The sequence below is a fragment of the Chamaea fasciata genome, unplaced genomic scaffold, assembly GCF_029207755.1.
Source record: "Chamaea fasciata isolate MVZ Bird 193981 ecotype frontalis unplaced genomic scaffold, bChaFas1.0.hap1 SCAF_1, whole genome shotgun sequence".
Taxonomy (NCBI): Eukaryota; Metazoa; Chordata; class Aves; order Passeriformes; family Sylviidae; genus Chamaea; species Chamaea fasciata.
In genome coordinates, this window is record NW_027094086.1 from 87,899,983 (window position 1) to 87,922,396 (window position 22,414).

Genomic DNA, 22,414 nt, shown 5'->3' on the forward strand with positions numbered 1-22,414 from the left:
GTGCCTGAGGTTAGGATCCCACACACAATCTGAGATGCAGCCAAGAAAAACAGCCCTGATAGACAATGCTTCACTTCACCTGCTACAATACTGTGCATTTCATTTATGTCAAGAATATGTACAGTTAGGGTTCATTCACCTCATTATTTTGTTACATCTACTTTACGGTTAACCAGTCTCTCATGGAAATAATAAATAACTGTTTTTAAAACGATTGCAGCTTTGCATTCAAAAGATCCACTTTCAATTTATAAAAAAAAAAATATTCACCATTTTTATAAACTAGCTGGCTCTCGAAAATAGAATTTAGACTCCACCAACTCTCTTTCTGCTTGGCAAGATTGATTTTACACTGCCTTCCATAAGTAGATTACCAAAGCAAAATGAAACATCTTGGGCTTTATCTAATGCTTTGCTTCACCAGCTCTACCAAACGTCAAAATATATGAGTAAATGTTAATTCTCTGTGCAGCTTTATTGTACACACCTCCCTCCTAACCTCCTCAATTTCTGCCTGAGCGAAAAGGGGAAAAAAGGCAGAGAGAGAGAGAGAGAGAGTCAGGGAGAGAAGAAAGAAAAAAAATCAGCCTCCACTACCAAAAATACCATCAGCACTTAAAGGAGACCCTCTCTTTAAAATGCCTTTACATTCTAAACTGCATTAAGTCTTCCTTCCTATGATATAACATAATCCAGCCTGATCCTGACTTCACCTACCCCCCGGGCCAAAGAAAATAGATTCAAAATCTGAATTCTCACATGTTTTTATAGCCCATCTTTGAGACACACACTCCATGTTTTTTAAAGCGAACTTCCCTGTTTCACAACTGGTTTCCACAAGAAGAAACTCAAGATAAAAAATTCAGTCCCTTATAAACTGACACAGCCATCTCAAAATGTCAGTCTGTTCATTCCACTAAAACACGAACCATCAATCAGAAATAATCTGTCTCCTGCAAGATTTCACTAAAGTTCACAACCATGAGATGATTTTGTTGGCATCAACTACGGAGCTTTTCTTTTTTCTTGAGGGGGAGGGAGCACCCAGCTCTGGTTTATCAGTATAAATATTTTTTCATAGCATTAATTTCAGAATTTTCTCAGTAATGATTCTTTTTTAAATGTCCTTCTTGAAATGTGTTTTTTAATCTCTGCTCTCTGTTAGGACAACTACATGTACAAAATTTTATAGGCTTATAATTCTGTATGCTATATATAAACATAAATAAAAACCTAGAGGTCAACATAAATAAAATAAAACTTTTATTTTTTAAATAAAATTATGTTTTGGTTAAAGAAAAGATAGTGTGTCATTTTTGTTAGTAGTACAGACAATTTTTTATCCAAAAGAATACATTGTGCTTTATTGTGTCATTTGTCTGAATACAGACTCAGTGGAATATCTAAATGATACCCTGCTCTGAACTCCAAGTTGAAAGTAAGTTTTTATTATACTTGAGGGAAACAATGGGTTCAGCTGCTTATTGCAAGGAGCAATTGTCAAGGGAGAGTTAAACTCAATTACTGTAACCATACTGAATAAAAAATACTGCCAAGAACAAAAATACGCCTGGGTAAAGACAGCTACTGAATAAAAAAATCGACATAAAGCGTATCAAATATTTATTTATCTGGGCAACAAAGGACTATGATACATTGATAGGCATGGAAACTACTGCCGGCACAACTCAATACAATACAACTATAACTGCTTCCAATATGGCCAGTGGAAATACAGGATACCAGGTGGTCCCAAATGTTTGAAGTTCTTTGGGAAAAAAAAAAAAAACAAACAAAAAAAACCAGGACAAAAATAAAAACAACAAAAGAAAGGGAGGAAGAAAGAAAGAAAGAAAGAAAGAAAAAAAAAAGACGGGGAAAAAAAGGAAAGTAAAGCTAAATCTTGTTTTAAAAGACAATATTAATTTATTGCTCTGTTGGTGCTTTCAGGAGAAGGACAGTGGATGAAAATAACTTTTTTCATTTTCCACAACACATAAAGGTTGTAAAACCACTAACATGTTTAAAAACCTTGCCAGGGTCCAACATCACTTTATTTTACCTTCAATGAGAAACTAAATGTCATACTAATTATATATAAAAATTTATGGTTTTTTATTTGTTCAGCTGCTTCATTGTCGCTTTTAACATGCTACAACAGGGCTAAAAATGAAGAATCCCAGAGAAAAACCCCCAAAAAACCTCTGATATCTAAATAAGTACCATGAACCACATGATGAACTAAGAGGGGAAGATTTAAAACCCACTAAACAAGAGGTAAACGAGATCACCAGATAAATAAAAAAAGGCTTAAAACAGACTCACCATATTTACAATTCCCATTAAATTACACATAAATAAATATATACATACATGAACACTGATTCCCTTATATAATAACCGTGAATCGTGTTGCAATAGAAAGTTCAAGTTGGTCACTTTACCTTGGACAGGAAAAAGTTCTACAACTGAAGATATGACATGGAACCGCTTGTGTTTTGTGTTCAAGTTTATTCACAATACTGATAAAATGTCATCAGTCCTTTTTGACTTTTGTATGTCTGTTGTTGCTGTTGGAGTTTTTCACTTTTTTTTTTTTTTCATTTTTAGTATGGCTACAATCTTAACTGAAGTTTATGTAAGGGAAGGTGGTGATTCAGTCCGGTGAAGCTCATAGAATTTTTAAGTATTATTTATTTCTTTTTGTTTGTTTGTTTGTTTTTTTTAATTTTTTAATATATTTTTAGAAAAAAAAAGTCCTTTTCTTTTTTGTTTTATTTTTTGTTGGTTTTTTTTTTCTCCTTTTGTTTTATTTTAAAAAAAAGTTCACAAACTCAACACAGAACTTTTTTTCTTTGCTGGCTCCGTCCCCCTGTTCTGTTCTCTTAGGCTCCAAACTGGGGTAAAACGATGGTGGCAGTGGGAAGAGGGGGGAATTCAGGTGGGAGCAAATGGAAATGTGGATGCTGGGAAGGGGTGTGGAGAGAGGGCAGAGCAGTCCTGCAGAGTCAGAGAACAGGACTGGCAGAAGGACGCTCATTCTGTTGCTGTAGCCTGGGGTGCTGGGTGCCGGGGAGAGGGAGGAGGGAGATGAATGGATCGATGGGCTATGAGGGGGAAGGGAGAGGAGTGTATGTGGGGGGGAATCCTCACTTTCGGTGCTTCTCCTCTTTGTCGCCGCTTTTGGTGCTGTTGTCTGTGTGGCTGTTGGGGTTGTTGCTGAGGTACATTTTGTCCATGGCCTTGAGCGCCTCGGTGAGATAGTTCTGCAGGGCGGTGACAGCAGCACACACTGCCGGGCTCCCAAAGCCGTGCGAGATGAGGTTGAAGTGGGTCAGGCAGCTCTGGATGCCCGGCTCCAAAATGGGGTTGGGCCGCGAGTTCCCCAGGGGAGATCGGTCCTGAGCCAGCAGGTCGGTGAACTCTTTACAGATCTGTCTGTAGCACAAATGGAGCAGAGAGATGGAGGGAGGGAGGGAGGGAAGGGAAGAGAGAGGGAGAGAAATGAACCATCACTGGTGGCAGCAGAGCCCGTGCATTCTTCCTGCTAGACTGCACAAGACCATGGCTCAAGGGGGCTCCTGCTCCTGAGCGCACACACTCTCTCCCTTCTCCCTCTCCTCTCTATGCATCCTTCCCCCTAATTCTCACACCTCCCCTGCACGCACAAACCTCTTCCCTTCACCGTGTGTGCACACACGACAGCACACCACACATCACACCCCAGCCCACCCCATGCAACACAGGCAGACAACAGGAACACGGAGACACGTGCCTCTTGCCCCACTGCTCTCCGTATCTTACCCCTCAACACTCTCCACAGACATCCCTACCCAGCTGGGGTTTGGAGAACAAACACAGTTTAAAGCTTCTGAGCAGGCTTAATAGACAGGCTATGATATCCAAAGCTAGGCTAAGGGATTTATCCATATCTCAGAAGATTCCATTTTTGGGGGGGAATCAGAGAGACATATGGGCCTCTTCCTTCACAAAGCTAAAACACACACCTGTGTGCGAGGAAGAATGAGTGAGGGCAGAGCGGGCAATTGAGGATTTAAATTAGGGTATTCGGAAACATTTATATATGTAAATCTCTATCTCCAAATCCAAAGGGACGTTTCCACAGAGGGAAAGGCTGACGCTAACCAATGCCTGGAAATTTCCTTCCAGGGAGGTGAGAAGAGAGGATACGAGGGCATGGTGCAGAAGATAGGTTATATCACCCCCTCACTGCAAAAAATGATTGGAGAAATAACACACCTTACAGCAAGAGAGCTCAGAGGCATGTTGAAACAGTTTGTATTCTAAAACCCACATTAATGTCTTCCAGCCATAAAGCAACTCCCATCTCCTGCTTGTGTCCTCTGGCACTGTGCCCTTTGGTGACACCTCCATTGGTAATTAAGGGCTACTAAACAACCCTTTTAATTTCCAGCAAACATACCAAAACAATCATTTTCTTTTCACGCACCACCTGGAACTCTAGGCAGCCCCACCAGCGATAAACTCTGCTAGCATTTTTAACTGCATGCAGATTGTCATTTAAAATATATTTTTAATACCCCTATATTTGCTAAGTAACAGAGCTGCTTAGGCAGGAAGAACCATTGCCGATTTTAATGAACTGAAATCAGTTTAATGTGCCAGGTTTATTTTGTTGTCGATGGGAAGCGTTCCCCTTCTACTTAAATTGATAAGCTAAGTGAGTAGGCCCAGAAAATGTTTTGCTTTGAAGAATTACTGCTTTTTCTGTAACTAAACATCCACCCTCAATTTGCACAATTCACATTCAAGGTAATCTGCACACACTGACTTGAAGGAAACCAAACTGGTCTGTAGTTCTCCTATACCAGAAGGGCCAACACACATCCTCACAACTTACAAAGCTATCAGCCACTGGTCATGCAGCAAACAAATATCTTCACAAATAAAAGCCCCAAACACAAGTTTGTCCCCCTTCCTTATTTCTAAGCAACATGCCAGAAAGTTAAATGTCTTACTTTGTAGCTAGAAGCATGTTTTTTCTTGTGACTTGCTCGTTTGGATCGGAATGTTGTCGGTTGAGAAATTCAGCTACTGCTTTGGCAGGAAATTCTGTCTCACAAACGTACCCAAAATCTCTAGCTAGATGTACTGCTTCTCCTGAATAGGGAGGCATGGGTGGGGATGGAAAGAAACACAGCTCATCAGTACACATCGCACAGAGGCAAAAATCTATTTGAAAAAAACTCCAGAAAACCACTACATTCTACTTGGGCTTCTCTTCTCAAAAGCTTGGACATTTTCTCTTTGAAAAAGTTAGGGCCAGAAAAGCTAATTACATCTTATCGTGCAGTTTTCTTTGCTTCAGTCGAAGGTAATGCAAATCCGTATTTTCATAACAACTGTTAGGAGTGAAATCTCGCATAAGAATTTTTAAAAGGTCACATTGACTAAGAGATACTTTTAGATAGACAGGTTCCATCCACATAGAATGCGCGCTTCGATTTACATCTCCATACCTATAGAGAGCCATTTATGTACATTTTATTCACAGCTATTTACTCTGAAAATGTGTTTGCCTCAGCCACATCTCCATATTCTTTTGCAATGCATCAATGATTAATATTGATCATAATTACTCCTAGAGCTCTTCTAAATAAAATGCATTAAACAGCTAAGTGTTTAAAATTTACCTTGATCGCATATAATTATATGTTCACCCCCAAACGATTAACCATGAGAATTTTAGGGTCATTCCACCGACTCTGTCTGTTTTGTTGATTTTCAAATCTTTGGTTTTAATTTCCTGAACCAGTTGGTTTTTACTGCAGGGCTTCCTGCCATTAGCTCTAGCTCCGGAAGAACGCATGCGCCAATTAGAGCTTCAAAGCCTCAGTCCAGTGAGCTTGTTTCCATAAAATGGAGCGGATCATAAACAATAACAATACTCTAGAAACTGCCTCATCACTACAGGACTCAAAGCCCCAGCAATGTTTATACTATCATCTCCCCAAAATTAGCCACCATCACTAAGTTATCTGAAGATCAGGCCTCTGGTCTTGCTTTTTTAAAAAAATCATTCTTTTCAAAGCCATTGTACGTGAAAGCCAAACAGAACAATGGATTACCATAAAACCTTCTCCATATTCATTAACATCACAAATAATGTTAAGCATCTACCAAATCTAGACTTTTTACAAGTTTTCCCCTCGTGATTTTTTTAACCACAGCGTGTCAATGCAATTGCAAAGTCTTTTCAGAAACATGAAGACGCGGTAATTTCCACACAGCATAAAAATAGTTCGTTCACTAATCCTGATGTTTAAAGAAATGACTCTTGGCATCATCTCAGGCACTTCTTCCCCCGTCTCCTCCAACATGAAACATTTCTCACAGAATGTGAGGTGACAACAAAACAAATTCCTGCCTAGACAACCAAACTCAACCTTGACCTAGACAGCTCAGGCTGAGTTTAAAAGCCCTTTACAAACTGAACCAGTCTAAAATGCAGGCAAACTCATAAGTAAGGGGAAAGGAGAGGGGGTATATCTGCAGGCCTCAGACACACTTTGTGTCAGCCAGCGTGACACAGCCACTGCTTCAAAACTAAATGACTACAAACCCTTGAGCTTCCCACTTCCCTGTACAGACAGCATAGGACATCCCAAGGCATTAAAAGCAAGATGCACCTTTTCCAGCCAAAGCAAGGCAGAGGAGAATAATATAGCCAAGGGAACATGTGTTCTGAAAATGAGAACCAAAAGGGAGTGGGGGCTGGTAGTGGTGCAACTTTGAGGCTTTCATGACACCATTAATTCATGGCTGAGGTCAAGGATTCCCAAATTAATTCAGGAAGTAATGGTCACGCATTTCTCAAATGCAGATGTCAGAAAAGTTAAATGATTTACTGTTATGCGGCTGCAGGCTGGGAGGGAGAACAAACTTAAAGTAGCTGCAGTTTCTGACATTTAAAATTGCTTGGTTGTCCACCTGTGACAGAAGAACAGCAGTGAAGTATTAGAGGCTTCGCTGCCCATAACTTCCAACCCGATACTCATGGGTGCCTTATGGGGCTAAACCCACAATCCCCCTTCACAGGGATCCTTCCCATGCAGCTCCCAATGAGATCTGCTTACTTACATTTGAATGAGCGAGCAAGATGGGGCCCTGAAAACATCTAGCTCGGAAACTTAAAAGCAAATAAATAATAGAATGCTTTGCTGAGTCTGCAGGACTCGCACAAACCCGTTTCAGGTTATAACAAAAAGCAAAGGCACACAATTAACCTGATCATTTTTTAAGACACAGAAAATAGTGCCCTTGCAAATGCCAATGAGCAGCACTGACTCTGGGAAAGGAGAATGAAAACCCAAATGACCCAACAGCAAGTCTTCTCCCATTTGGCAAAGGCAACAGGCACAATTTCCAAAGGAGCCCTCCCAGCTCTTTGAGTCACTTACCCTCCACGAGTGATGTGAGCAAGGTAACGTTAGCAGCTTTACGCCTCCCAGCTGGCAGGTTTAGTCCTATTTTGTCCAGTTTCTCCCTCAGAGATCTCCCTCCATTTTTAGACTTTGCCCTGCTCCACAGAGAAAAAGGCGTTGAGAAATGGGGCCTGGGGAAACACCTGCTCCTACTTCAGCTCCCGCCCCCACATGACCCCAACATATCCCTTCCCAGGGAAGGGAATAAAGGGTTTAGGCACAAGGGATGGGATACATGGCTGTGGGAGGCTCAAGACCAACTGCTGCTGAAAGCTGAATCCCAGATACAGGGATGGTGCTTTGGATGTTTCCACACCGAGAGAACAGCAGCCCTCACTAAGGTCTAGATCAGCCCCAGAGCTGATGGGGAGCTCTGAGGTGTCTCTCCCTGAGCTCCCAAGGTGCCATGGACACGAAGGCAGCTTCTCCCCAGGCGTGAGGGGAGGAGGCCGATTTGCGGGGCCGGCAGCCCCAGAGCCAAACTCTACACGGCCCATCTGTGGCTTTGCAGCAGATCTGGGCTAAGCGAGGCTGCGGAGATGGGAGCTGCCTTAATTAATCCTGGATGTTATTCCCTGCCCAGGCACTGCCTAATTGCCTGGGCGAGGCCACGGGGTGGGAGCCCATGGCGGAGCGCCTGCCACTAAGCCGGTCCCGGGGGGTGGGTGTGTGTGCCCGTGGGGGTGCTCATGGCCAGAGAGGGACAGGGACACGCAGGGGTCCCCCACGGCGGGGCTCGGGGGCCGCGGGAGCCCGCGCGTTGCCATGCGACAGCGCCCGGGCCCCCTCCCGCCGCCCGGCCGCGCTGCCCCGCCAGCCGCGCGCGCTCCGCCCCCTAGCGGCAGCCGCCGCACTCCCCCCGCGCCACCGCCCCGCGTGGGCGCCCGTCCTCCTCCTTCCCTGCCTCCATCCCTCCCTCCCGCACGGTACAGCCCGGCATCCCGCCTCCCGCGTCCCTCCGCCCCTCACCTCCGGAGCACTCCGCCCAGCAGGGAGGCGTTGAGGCACTCGGGCGGCGACAGGCGTCTCTGCACTTCCGCCACCGTGACCTTGTACTTGGAGGTGGAGCTGAGCAGCGAGAGGCGGCCCGGCACCGAGCAGAAGACCTCGTTGGGGTTCACCACCCCGCCGAAGAGCGCGTCCTTGTTGATGGGGATGGAGGAGACGGCGTTGTTGTTAGACTTGGAGAGGGACACGGGGCCTGCAGGGAGGGAGGAGCAGGGAGGTGAGGGTGAGGAGCGGGCGGGGAGCCGGGGAGGGAAGGGGAAGCACCCGAGCCGCTCTCTGCGGCCAGCCCCGGCCCCGCACCGTCGGCGGGGCAGCGGGGACGCAGCGCGGGCACCCCTCCCCTCTCTCGTCGGGAGGCGCAGGGAGAGAGCCGGACATCCCTCGAACTGCAGCCGGGAGATTGAAAAGGCCCCGCAGCCCGCGCCGGGTGCCGCACGTCGGTACCGCCGTGTCGGGCGGCCGGGCCGTGCCCGGGCAGCGGCGCCGCCGGCGGGATGTGTGGCAACCCCGGGGCCCCGCCAGCACACAAATTTAGAAATAGAAAACGCGTAACGCGGCGGAGAACCGGCGCCCCAAAACATAGGTTGGTCCCTGCCCGGCGGCGGCCGGCAGGGAGGTGCCGGGCCGTGCCAGCGTTCGGTGTCTCGGGTCCCGCCCGCCTTCCCTTTCTCCTCTGCCTTAGCCCGCTCCGCTTGGCGGGAGCAGTCCAAGCAAGCGGGGGGCTCTCTCCGTTTTGGATAGATCACTTGTGACATTAATAGCTCTGGGAAGGCTAATAGATACAACAGGAGTTAAACGAACTCTTGAGATTACTAATAAAAGAGCCAATTATCATGTCGAGTTGGAAAGAGCATCTCTTAAGATTTATCCTTTGCACATCTAATTTGACGTGACAAAGGCTTTACAGGCGGGGGGTGGGGGGAGTATGAAAGTTCAGGTTCGCTGGCTGTACAGCGATTAGGGTTAGAGAGGAGAGTGTCTCTACTCAGCATCTCTCTCCTGTGGTGGGCTGAGTACCCAAATTCCAGGCGGCCACGCAGCCATAGCACCCCTCAGAGCAGGCAGGAGCTAGCTGCGCCTTCCACCCTGCCAGTTTTACTCCAACAGCGTCTCACTACACGGCATCCAAACACAAACCCCATCCCTTTCCACCGAAAACCTGCTTTGCAAAATGAGCTGTGCCACCTTTCCCGATCCTTAGGTTGTCCGAAGAACGACGGGAAATGAAAATCGAGTGAAAATTTGGAATAAATATTTTGCACGATTTGGGTACCAGCTTCCATGCAAATAAATTCCAAGTGAAGCAAGCGCACAAAGCCAACGAAAACCGAATCATCCTAACCACCGATAGACATCAGTTTCCAGAAACTCGCCCCTTGTTCTCCACCAGTCCACCTCACCACCGGCGTGATTTAAATAAGAAAACCCGAAGGATGGGGTACAACGATTTCACTTCCACAGCCCCGTTTACCACCAACGATTCAAGCCCCCCGCTCAGCCAGATGCATGGGGCAGGACCATGAAACCCAATTGTTTGCTAATGCACTAAAAGACCGGCTCGGATTTTCTAGATCATCTGCTAACATTTTTCCCCGTTAACGACAATAATAATTAAAATACCCAGCAAACGTGGCCACTTAAGATTTCAACCCACATCGCCCGTTTTTCTTTGCTTCCAACCTTTCGGCCAACAGTACATGCCAGAGGAAGGAGCCCGGGGCCGGGGGGCTGGAGGGGAGAGGGGGGAGGCCGGGTAAGTCTTCCCTGCGAGCAGTCCCCAGCCTGTGACGACATGTTTGGTATGCGCAAGGAAACAGCTTACCTTTCTTAATTACAGTTTGATCTGGGATGTTAATACCGGGGTCTTCTACGTGCTGCAACAAAAGGAACAGGCAGGGATGTCAGTGTACAACCACAACAAAAGGCAGGGAGGGCCGCGGTGGGATGGGGTGCAGGAGAAGTTTTCTGTGTCCCCCCCCCCCCCCCCCCCCGCCATTCCTAGGCACGGTATGAGGAGGGAAACAACAGATCCTGCATGGAAAGGGAGGGGTGGGAGGAGGAGAAGGGAGGAAGGCGATTTGGGGGGGGGGGGGGGATTTCCTTTATCGAGAGGAATCCTGCATCCCTCTCAGCTCTTCCCCCGATCCCCAAGAAAAATATAATAAATCACTCACACACCCCCGAGGCCCGAGTGGCCTCAAGCTTCTGAAGACTCTCCTCCCGGTCCCTTTCCTCCTCCCCGGGAAGCAGCCCGGGCCCGACCCAACCTTTCCCCGCCGCTGTGCCCGCTCCCGCGCCCGCAGGAGGGAAAGCACAAAGGAGCGCGGCGCGGCCGGGGGGGCCCGCGCACCCCGCGCACCCCCGGGCTCCCCCACTATTGTCCCCTCGCAGGTTCCGCGGTCGCGGCTACAGCTGGGGTTCGCGCGGCGGAGTCACGACGTGATTAGAAAGTCAAATGAAATCATGTTTTCTAATTCCAAAAACTGACAGGCAATATAATGTCTGGCTGTGTTTACAAATTAACACCAGTGCTGCTGAGATAGAAGATTTCGCAATCGTTACAAAACCCAGGCATTACCATTTAAAAAACTATTACTTCCTTCTCTAGTCTTTGTCCAACAATAATACTGATTCTAACATTTTCCATTCTGTCTTGGATTTATGCTCCTGTTAATTGTGCCTGATCTCAATGATTCCGGGTGGATGGTACTAAGTTGCTTTATTACAGGTTTTATTATACTCAATGCTCTCATTTGTAACTTGCCTAAAGTGCTTCTGGATTTAAGTATAATTAAATTGAGAAATGTTCAGAAATGACTACTGCTGCAGTTCTTGTGTTTTAACTATATGGGGAAATATGATCCCTTTATGCATGCACCCTAAACCCATAAAGTAAATGTAGTGTGGCATAATACTTTTATTTGTGTTATTTCTACACATATTCCGTACAGGGAGGACTGTTAAGTTTAAAATCCCACAGAGATATTTATGATTAAATAATTTTCACCATCTACTTGACTTTCTTAAATATTTAGCAGTCGATTTTATTAAAGGTTAACTGTTGCAGCAACAGAAAAATTCAAAAATTACCCTCCCAACTCAGATTTCTGTAAAGGATTTAAAAAAAAAAAAAAAACAAACTAGATAAAATACACCTAAAAGATGCACCCTCTTATTTTTTACTCTCCTTCATGAAGCCTGCTGATTCAGTCTTACAGAGGAAAAAAAAAAAGGCTAGTCTGGCTCAAGGATTTAAACCAGATGGCATTTGGTTTTCACGAAGTAGAGCAATGCTATTAATTCATAGATCTGCAGAGGAGGCTTCCCGAATCAGCCCACTGCCATGGAGCACAAGTGAGAAGAGGGAGAATTCAAGAGAACGTTTTAGGTCATGTTCTTCCTATAGCAATCAGGGGCTTGCAGTCAACAAATTAGTTTATTCATACGATTGCCTCCATGTTATTTTATATCAAGTTTAAAGAGTCGACCTGCTTTTAACGGATCCAAATTGCTTACTAAATCCTCCACTTTGGAAAACGTATGCGTTTATTGCAAAACTGCTAAACACAACCAGCAATTTTCTGTGGCTAATTTAGCCAGATGAGGGCTGTAATAAATTCACTATTTTCTCGGAGTATAATTTACAAAAGATTTCAAAATGACCCCCAAAAATAGGTAAGTTCATCTGAACATTATCCTTGCAACACGAAACTGTACTCATTAAACTGTCAGCGAGTATATTGTTGTAATATTTGATCCTGTAATTTGGGATGGCATTTCAGCAAAAATCACATCCAGATACCACAATTCCCTCCTCTTTTCTCCTGCAAGTCAAGCAGCTTCAGTCCCTCAGCATGAGCTCTGTGGGCTTTAATAAATTTATTGCCATGTTCTAATTCCATTTTCGGGGAGAAACCCAGAAAGATGAACTTTGATCATGACCTATCATGTTGCATAAGGCCACTTTCCTAACTGAACAATAGCCCTGGCTTGCTTTGTAAGTAGCCTGTGCACTAATGTCATGCTTAATTAGAAATCATTTCTAAAGTCTGTACTCATCGATAACAGAATTATATCCCCCAAATAATGCATCCTCCAATAGGCTCCCAACATTTAATTTAATATAGGGTGTAGTAGGTCTGACTCGAATTCGATAACCCATAGGTAATGATTTATGAGGTCATCCCTTTGCACCGCTACTAAAAGAAGGCGGCAGCATTTTAGTATACCTCTTCCCTGATTTGTCAATTAATTCCTTTATAGAAGAGAATCTGCCCATACCCTCTTATAACTTTGGATGTGGTTATCCCATATGCCAATCCTGTAATAATAGGAAACAAATTTTTCCTTCTTAGGCCACTTTCATGCACTTCCCTCCCACCCCCTCCTCCCCCCTTTACATTTGTGAGATCTCGTTAAATGTCCTCACAGGCATTTCAGACTCGTGTCTTTCCCAAGGCAGTAAGAAATCCCCAAATGCACGGCCCTGTGGTGATATTATATATTCTTCCAATCGTAACAGCTTATTGTCATTGAGAAGGAAATATATTGTTAACGATGACAGTAATTTGATTTATTTATATTTTAGTGGGCAAGTTAGCGGGGAGGTATAGCACAGGGACGAGCTGAGGGAACCTTTTGTTCTAGGTGGGGGCTTCACTTTTCCCTGGGGGGAGTTCGCTTCTTCCCTTCCACCTTTTTTTTTTTTTTTTTGGCGGGGGGGGTGGGGTGTTCTCTTCCCTCCCTCCCTCCCTCTGCCCCCGACGTTGAGCTCCCGCGGTGAGAGGGACGAATGGGCCCTGGGGCGGCCCCTCGGCTTACCGGCACGTCCTCGATGGCGTGGGGGATGGAGTGGAGGGGCAGGTCGGCCAGCCCCGAGCCCAGCCCGTGCGGGGCATGCAGCAGGTCGTCGTGCCGCCGGTAGTCCCTGCGTGGGTCGAGCCCCGAGAGCTGGTGGGGCAAACCCCGGTGCGTGTGGAGCAGCCCCGTCTCCTGGCTCTGCCTCTGTCCCGGCCATCCTGGGTGCTGGGGCTGTGGCTGGGCATGGAGGGGGTTGAGGCTGTACGGGTCGTTCACGTGGGAGTAGGGGTCCTGAGACTGGGGGTAGATGGGCTGGTAAGGGGGAGGGAAGTAAGGGGGCTGGAAGTCGGCGTTGGGGGTGTGGGAGAGCGGTGGGGCGCTGGTGTAGGGAGACTGACCCACGGTCCCCAACTGGGGTAGCCGGGCTGTCCCGTTGCTGGTACTGTCGTGGCGCTCCTGAGGTGGGGAGCGGGAGGGGGGGGGGCGCGGGTTGGGGGATGGAGGGGGTAGAGGAGGGGGGGAGGGGGAGGGGAAAGGAGAAAAGAAAAACAAAGATAATATCAAACTGATTTTCCTCAAAATCGCCTTGAAAATTTCATCTATAGGGCAATGAGGGGCAAATCATCATCTCCGAGGCGGAGAAAAGCAGATCTGGGGATCTCTCTGCCTCTGATTTCTCTTCCCAAATCATTAAGAGGCAGTCTCACTTTTTAAAAAAACAATAATAACGGCAATAATGATAACAGCAATTATAGCAATAATTACAACATAATAATTAATAAAACATTGCGGCGATACAGCGTGGATTCACAACAGATCGCGCCCGGGCATTTAAGGAGCAGGTATTTCCCACAAATAAAAAGAATAATTCACAAGCGAGCGTTATTGAAATAATAATTCGGCCACGACCCAAAATCCTTCCTCCGGCCCTTAGGAGAACCGAGATAAATGCTGTCGCTGACATTACCGATCGCGCGCGTCCCAAGAAAACCCTGGGAAATCCAAGCCCACTGCCATTTTGTTACCAGAAAACGCCGAAATGGGCTGCAAACAAACCGGTAGTTCCCCCCAAGAATTTTAGGAATGTTTCGGGGAGAAAGCACTGCCACGGTCCCCCAGCTACGGGGAGAGCCGTCCCGATGCCCGGCCGAAGCCCGGGCTGGCCAGCGTGCGGTTTGGGAGCGGAGCGGGCGGCGGCGGCGGCCCGGCCGCCGAGGAAGCGGAGGAATGCGGCAGGGAGCCGGGAGAAGCGCCGCCGCCCCGACGGACAAGCTGCACCGAAATGAGCCCGGGCGTTTCGGCACGGCTCTGCCGGCTCCCCAGGCCGGGCAGATGAGCCCACATGAACGTCTGGGGCAAAAGGAATGGCCTCCACGGAGTAGGATTCGAAGGAAAGAACCACGGTTCCGAAAATGGGAAACGAGAAAGCGAAAATACTACGTTTGCAGGTGGCAAGGTGAAGGAATCGAAGCGGTAGGGTCCAAGCAAAGCCTTTAGCCGTTCGCTAGAAGCAGACCGAAAAAAAAAAAAAGCGGGGGGGGGAGGGGAGAGAAGAAAAGAAAAATAAAGAGAGAAAGGGGGAAATGCAAACCACCGAATTTATAAAAATGAAGGAAAGGAAAAAAAGCCCTCTCCGGAAAGCTGGGTGCGAAACCCCCACTGCCACCGCCGACAACAATAGCAACAACACCCAGCGCGCACCGAACCCCCTCCGAGAGAAACGTGAAGCAACTCACCATAGCCGAAAAACTGTGCACTAACATCTGCGAAGAGTCGGGGGTTACAAGTCAAGGTAGAAAAAAATTAACAAAAAGCCAGAGGAAAGGGACCGGCGAAGCGCGCAGCCCCCGGCGGAGCCCCGCGGGTGCGGGCGAGGCGCGGACGCGGAGGGAGCGCGGCCGGAGCCCGGCGCTAGGCACGGGCGGCAGGACCGGGGCGCCGAGGCTGCTCCTGCACCGCGGGCGCGCCACGATAATCCATCAGAACTTGCACCGATCTCTGCTGCCCTTCATCGGGTGTTCCCAAGGCGAGCTCTCTATCCTGGCGCGGTGTGAGGAGTCAAAGTTGGCTGCTTTTTTTTGCTTTTTTTGTTTTGTTTTGTTTTTTGTTTGTTTTGCGCTTTTTTTTTTCTTTTCTTTTTTTCTTTTTTTTTTTTTTTGCGTGTGTGTGTTTGTTTCTTAATCCTTTTTTTTTTCCTCTGACTCTTTCTTTCTTTTTCTCCTTTGACTTAGCTGCTGCTTCAATTGAGCTCCTAATAACAGATCTGCTGCCTTCCTGGAGACTCCTAATAGCAGATATTCATGACTATTAATATTACACGAACACTTAATAAGGGAAGAATGGCTGGAAATCGAGCGTGAAGCGAGAAGGCAACTCAAGGCAGAGCCTGTTCTAAATGACGTCCATTGAATGAAGAATCAGTGTATCTAATCAGAGATGGGGGAGAGGGAGAGGGAGAGAGAGACAAAAAGGGAGAGAGAGGGAGCGGGAGAGAGAGAGGGGGCACATGCTGCTGCGTCTGACGAATCACAGGAAAGGGGCAACATTTTAAAAGGTTGCAGGGCATGCAAAAGTGAAAGAGAAAGAGATCCGGAGAGAGGGAGAGGGTGGGAGCCGGGGGGGGGGGTGCAGAAAGAGGGGGGGACAGGGAGGAGTGGAAGAGACGGGCAGAAGGAGAGAGGGGAGGGGGCGCGGAATCTCCCCCCCCTCCTTCCTTCCTTCCTCACCTTCGCTACGCTTCCCTTCCCTCCCCCACCGGCTGTCGCCTTCCCATGTCCCCAGCCCCGCAGTCCTTCGCGGGCGCACCTCGGGCTGCGGCTGCTGCGCGTAGCCGGCCTCAAAGCCTAGAGAGAAGAGCGGCTGCTCGCTTCCCGCTTGGTTCTTGCCGCCCTCAGCCACACCGCCGCCGCCTTTGCGCGGGGTGGGCTCCGTGGGACCGCCCGCCGCCCCGTCCATGCCCGGACGGCGCCCCGCCAAGGGGCTCCCCTCGCCGCTGCCCCCGCGGCGGCCGCCCCGCGCCGCCGAGCCGGCTCGCCTCCGTGCCCCACGTCCCGGAAACCGGCTGGGAAAGTTTTTTTGGGTGTCTCCCCCTCTGGGTGTCAGCCCTCCTCCTCCTCCTCCTCCTTCTCCTCCTCCGGTTCGAACCCAAAGCCGAGACCAGCGGGCGCCCGAGGCGGGGGGGCTGGGGAGCCCAAGGAGCATCCGCCGGGCTCCCCGCGGCCCCCCTCTCGGAGGATCCGGGAAGAGACGGGGAAAAAAGGCAAGAGGCAGCAAGGCGGGGAAGGAAGGAGGGCGGGAGGGACGCTGGGGGGAGCGGGAGCCGGGAAAAGAGGCTAGGCGAGCGCTTCTCCCGGCCCAGACAAGCCGGGGCTCCGGCGCAACCCGTCGGACTGGCTGTGCAACTCCCAAACAACTCCCTTAAAACAGGCACCGCTCCGCTCGCCGCCGCCGCTGCCCCGCCGCAGCCGCCGCGCCGCCGGCGCCCGGCCCCACGCTCCGCCCGCCCGCCCCGACCCCCCGGCGCTCCGGCCGCCCCGGGCGCTGAGCGCGGCTGGCCGGGCTTTCATGCCCTTTTTTCTGGGTTTGTTTTTGCCTCTTTTTTTTTTTTTTTTTTTGGGGGGGGGGGGGATTTTTTCCCATCTTTCATTCATTTTGTGTTTCTTTTTTTCCTTTTTTTTTTTTTTTTTTTTTTTTTTTTAATTTTAAGGCAGGTTCTACCCCCGGCAGTGTACAGCCACCCTCTTTTCCATCCTCTCTTAAGTGTTCTCGCACCCGCTCCCGAGGCAAACACGGAGAGCCAACCCCACACACACGCACAGAATCCGGCCGGTTCGCGGAGCGGCTCCCTCCGTGTTTGGTAACACCTCGGTGCGAAGTCCCATTAACGCAAGGCAACAAAAGCCATTTGCGATGAAATCCACACGCTCGCACGTGTGCTAACTGGAAGACTGGTCCTGAAGAGAGGGAGGGGGAAGAGGCACTCTTTCCACCCGAAATGCAGCTGAGGAATGTCTTTTTCTCCGGGTTGAAAGAATTTTTTTTTAAATCCAAAACACCAAAAAAAAATATAAATCAAACAAACAAACAAACAAAAAAAAAAAAAGCCAACCAAAAATAATAATTAAAAAAACCTTACACAACCCGCAAACACCAACACCCCTGACACCTCATTCATAGAAATCAAGCACCCGCCAGCGAGTGGACCTAAAACTCAGCTCCCGCATCGGGAGACAGCTTCATCCCAAACTCCTCGATCCCGGACTAGATCACCAAATCAATCGGCGCTGAGCTTGTCGAGTCCTCGGTCCCTTTCCTAAACTACAGCATCGCCCAAACCAGCGTCAGGGTCGGACGGGAGAGTACCCCCTTCGACCCAGAGATGCATGTCGGCAAGGCTCCGCCGAGGCTGAGGGGATCTTCCCGCGTGGGTCACGACCAAATAACAGCGTTCACTTGCAAAGTAGAGTCTTTTATTGCGCGGTTCGAACGCACTGCACAGGCAACTTTTTCGAAACGGGTGACAATAGTATTCGATGGTTTGAGACTAGGCATGGGTCCTGAGAATCGCTCTTCTTTTTCCTCTTCTCCTTTTTTAGTCAGATTAAAAGACACTCGCCTCATTCTAAATATATGGATGCACATACAGACACAGAGAGAGATGCGCGCACGCAATCTGTGCTGAACGGCTCCAAAACCGAATGAGGTGGATTTTTTTGTCCCAAGCGATTAAATTACTATGTCTGAAACACGTGGGAACGTGGCCCTGAAAATTAGGAAGCTGAGGGAACACTGCTCCCGTGATTTCAGTTAGGCAGCTGACCTCTGTAAATTTGTGCAGCTCGGTATAATTGAACCCGCAGATATATCGAAAAGGCTGAATTTAAGCGTCGGTCCTGAGCCAATTTATTTGGATGCCTCGGGTACCTAGAGTGCAAGAATAATTCTCTTCCCTTTGTCTCTTGGCCCTCTCATTCATTCATCTGTCCATTCATTCAGCCAGCCGCCTATCCATCCATCCATCCATATGGATGAGTGTAGCATCCTACAAGAGCCTTATCTACGGAGGATCTACCTATAGACCAGGCTGCTTCTGGATCCTGTTTGCCTTTCCTCATACACTTCCGACAAAGCGGTGTTTCCACAAGCCCCGAAGTTCCTGGGGAAGGACCCCAGCCCCTCTCCGGCTGCAGGACCGCAAGGAAGCCTGACGACGGAGCAGAAGTTTTCCTAAACGAAATTGAGAGACGGAGGGATGCTGAAGGCTCCTGCTTGCAGCTGCGGGGCCGGGGCTCTGCCCGGGCCCGGGGGAAGCGCTTACCTCACATTCCTCATACTTGATATTATCCGTCAGTTTCCAAAGCATTTTCATGGATTGGCGTGAGAGAGAGGATTTGGTTCTCCCTGCCTTGCCTCTCCCTACGGTGGCGGTGCCGGGCGGCGTGGGGAGCGCGGCTGGCGGAGGCTCGGCAGCGCTCCCGTCCGCGCTCGGAGATCTCCCTCTAATGGTGGAAACTTTTCCCTTTTCCAGCTCTTTACCCACAGTCTAATCGCCTCATTAGCATATCAACAACAGCCCAATTGCTTGCCAGCACAACAACCTGCAGCGATGGACACAGGTAGAAGGGACCCACGAGCAAGGAAAAAAAAAAAAAAAAAAAAAAAGAGAAGAAATTAACGACAAAGAAAAAAAAGCTTTCTTCGACCTGCTGAGCCGCGGCGCGGGGGGGCAGTGGGCCCTGCCTGTCTGCCTGCGGGCCGCTGCTAGCCCCCGTGCCTCAGCCTGCCAGCGGGGAGGAAAGTGGCCAGCGAAATCAAAGAGGCTACCGTCCGATCCTCAGAAAGTTTGGAGCTAGCCATGAAGCCACCCCATGGGATTTATCTCTCCCCCCACCCACTTATTTTTTTCCTTTTTTTTTTCCAAGGGGGTAAAGGACGAAAAGCGAGGAGATGCGAGGCTCGAGTCCTGCTCGAACAGGGTTATTGTCTGTGGAGGCTTCTGTTGCCCTCTGTATTTTGTCTTCTTTCATATATATATATATATATATATATATATATATATATATATATTTAAAAGCTTCTTTCCTTCGCAAACTATTTTTTTTTCTTCTCGGCTCTGTTGGCTATTCGTCTCCAAAAAAACAGCACCCCAAACAAATCCAAAATTATCTCCCAAATAGAAGTGGGCGAGCGGTAAATTGACTGTAGCAGGAGCCAAAAAGTCTTTTGCAAGCACTTGAGCAAAAGGACAAAACAATGACCACAATAAAACTTCGGTACTTTCTTAGGTGGAGCGCTTCGTTTGCTTAACAATGTGCCGCTAAGAGAGCGCTAAGGCTGCCCTCCTGGGGGCTGCTTCTCCACCCTTCTCGTCTTTTATTTCTCCGGGTGCCCAGCCTTGATCCATCCAGAGAAAGGCTTCGTTTTTCCCGTTTTTCTTCCTTTATTCCCTCCCCGCCATCCTCTCCTCGCTTGACCGAAGGGCGAGGCATTCCCCTCGCCGTAAGGCTGGCGTGTCGGGCCTGGCGCAGCTCGCCACGCCAGTCGTGTCCCCAGGCGTCCCCAGGAGCCGGGCATCCCCATGGCTGCCTGCGCACCTGGCTGCCCTACTGCTCACCGAAACTTCCTTTTGCCGACGGCAAAACCTGACTTGTCGGCCTGGAAGACCCTCCCGGGGCCACCCTCCCCCCCGCCCTCGACGTCGGAGGAAAATTTACTGCCTCTAGGAGCAAATGGCCCCTGAACTCCGATGGGGAGCCGCAGTGGGCCTTCGGGGCCCCGGCCCACGTGTCGCCACGCCGGGAAGGGTGGCTAAGTCTCCGGGCTCCCGGGACTGCTCCTTCACACACACAAACATCCATGTCCCCTAAACGGATTTTTTTTTTTTTTTTTCCCTTTCCCCTTCCCCCCACCTCCACCATACTCCCACCCACCCCCGATGCTCTTTTTCACCAGCGCTTTTGTCTGCCACTGGCAGGAGAGTAAATTGTTGTTTTTACTCCCATTGAGGTTCAAATGGAGCTGGCAGATTAAGCCTAGTTAATGCCCCGGGGCGGGGGGGGGGGGGGGGGGGGGGTGTGCTGGAGATGAGAAAAAGAGGAGGGAAGGGGGTTGATAAAGGGGCCCATTGCCCCTTAGCGCCGTCCTGTCTGAACCGGGGCGGTCGGGAAAGCCTCCCACCCGGGACAGCCCCCCACCTCCGGCTGCTCGGTACTCCCGTGGGCCAAAGGCCTGACCCTTTTGCCTTCTCTCCCCCAGGCCCCGGCCGGTGGAGCGCAGGGTTGCGAGGGGAGGGGGAGGTTTTCCCCTAGAGATCCACACGGGACAGCGGGAGGCGGGTCCGCGCGGCCCGGCCCCTCCGGCCAGGGGGGCCTCGCAGCGGCGGGGAGAAGGAGCAAGGAAGGCCGAGTTGTAAGGAAAAGTCGGGAATAGATTTCAAAGCAGATAACCCGTAAAGATGATTGTGCAAGAATTGATTTCAGTGAAAGAAAATAAAATCTTTTGATCGTTTTTTCGCACCGGTCTGATTAAAAGATGTTAGCAGATGGAAAAATTTTAAATAATTTTTGTTTACTTATACTGCTCCCCCGCCTTTTTTTTTTTTTTTTTTTTTTTTGTTTGTTTGGTTTTTTTAAGACGACTTGCTCCTACCCTAAAGAAATAAAAAAATAAAGTAGTCTAAGGAAAAGCTTAGTCAAGCGAGTAAAAAGCTGGGAGCAGAAAAAGAAACTAGGCTCCCACCTGGAACTGGACTGTCCTGGGGAATAAATAAAAATTTAAAAAGTCATTTTCTCTAAGAAAATCCCGTGTGCTTGAACAGGAGGGTGCATCTTCCCTTTCATTAGTCAGCAAATTGCGGTCATCCGGCCCGAGCGGACAGGCATCAGGGCTCTCCAGGGTTTTTTCAAGTGTCTCCCGGATCGTGAGCCTCGGTAACTCAACACGTGTAGTGTCGCCCGTGGTGTGTGTGGGTCCCCCTCGGGTCCATGGGGCCGGCCGAGGCCCCGGCGGGCCGCGTGTTCCCCGCCCGGCCTCTTTCGCTGGTGGGTTCTGCTTTTCCCTTCAGCTCATCCCGAGGTAGTGCTTTCCTCGGGGGCCCCCGGCGCATCTGCTGCCGGGTGGGACCCAGCAGCGTTATTTTTCCATGGGACAGGCTGGGGTGGGAGCTCGTAGAGAGGTTCCAGCTCCCGCGGCACGGCCCCGCTGCGCGGCGGGTCACTCCGGAGGCTGCGGGCCCTGCCCCGCCTGGGCTCCCGCGGGCAGTCCAGGGCTCCGCGGCGGGCAGGCCGCCGTCAGCCCCGGGCACAGGGACGCCAGGCGGGCACACGCCGCCCTCGGCCGGCCCACGCTGCCGGCGTTGTGTCACCCACCGCGCCGGAGCAGCTCTCGACCCCAGTGCACCGCACTCTACCTGTTGCAGTCGGGCCTCGCGAGTGACCGCGGGCACTACCAGCACGGAGAGCCGCAAAACACCCAACCCCAGCGTCAGGCTTGTCCCCGACTCCCTCCGGGCCCGTCACCTTTCTCGCTCCAGCCCTGCCTTCCGTCCCAAAATAACAATAAACCCCCCCAGGGCAGAGGGTCACCTTACCTGCCAGTCCCCCATCTTGGCAAGGATAGACATCCTGGCTGCGGGCTCCGAGTCCCCAGGTCCCTGCTGGTCATGGACTGCGAGGGCAAGCCACTCGCCTAGGACGCCTGTGGGTAAATCCTCCCCTTACCTGAGCCGGGACTCTCTCACCTGGCCATAAAGAGCTGGGTGCTCCCTGCCCGCGCCTGCGCGCTGCCTCCGCTCTGCCTGCGCGCTGCCCCCCGCCACCGCGCTCCCACCGCGCCCGTCCGGCACCGCCGCTCCAGGGGCACCGCCGGCGCTGCCCCTCGGGAGGCTCCCGAGCGTGCCCCGGGCGTCCTGCAGCCGCCGGACCCCTGCCCGCTCCGCCAGGGTTTCGCGTCCCGGCGCTCCCCCAGCCGGGTGAGCGTCCTGGTGCTCCCCCAGCCGCGAGCAGAGGGCAGTTCTGCCGCCGGGCTGCCCGCCCGAGGCCGGGGTGGGGGCGGGCGAGTCCCCCAGGCTTCACCTTCCCTCGGGGGACCGGTGGAAGGTTACCTCGGGAGCAAGTTGTCAAGGAGTACATGGACGTGGTAAT

General features: G+C 50.2%; 1 protein-coding gene across 3 annotated transcripts; it reads right to left on the reverse strand.

Annotated features, from left to right (window-relative positions):
• Positions 1-1,246: 1,246 nt before the first annotated feature.
• TFAP2A (transcription factor AP-2 alpha) lies at positions 1,247-21,978 on the reverse strand. Of its 3 annotated transcripts, none has more exons than XM_066187942.1 (7): positions 21,862-21,978; positions 13,296-13,730; positions 10,297-10,348; positions 8,436-8,667; positions 7,443-7,561; positions 5,001-5,142; positions 1,247-3,438 (listed from the first exon to the last, which is right to left on the reverse strand). In XM_066187942.1, exons 1-7 carry the CDS (start codon positions 21,892-21,894, stop codon positions 3,150-3,152), a joined length of 1,302 nt encoding a protein of 433 aa, XP_066044039.1. In that variant the 5' UTR covers positions 21,895-21,978; the 3' UTR covers positions 1,247-3,149. The 3 variants fall into 3 exon arrangements, with proteins under 3 accessions (XP_066044039.1, XP_066044031.1, XP_066044050.1); XM_066187934.1 differs by lacking the exon at positions 21,862-21,978 and adding an exon at positions 16,080-16,490; XM_066187953.1 differs by lacking the exon at positions 21,862-21,978 and adding an exon at positions 15,011-16,041.
• Positions 21,979-22,414: the final 436 nt, after the last annotated feature.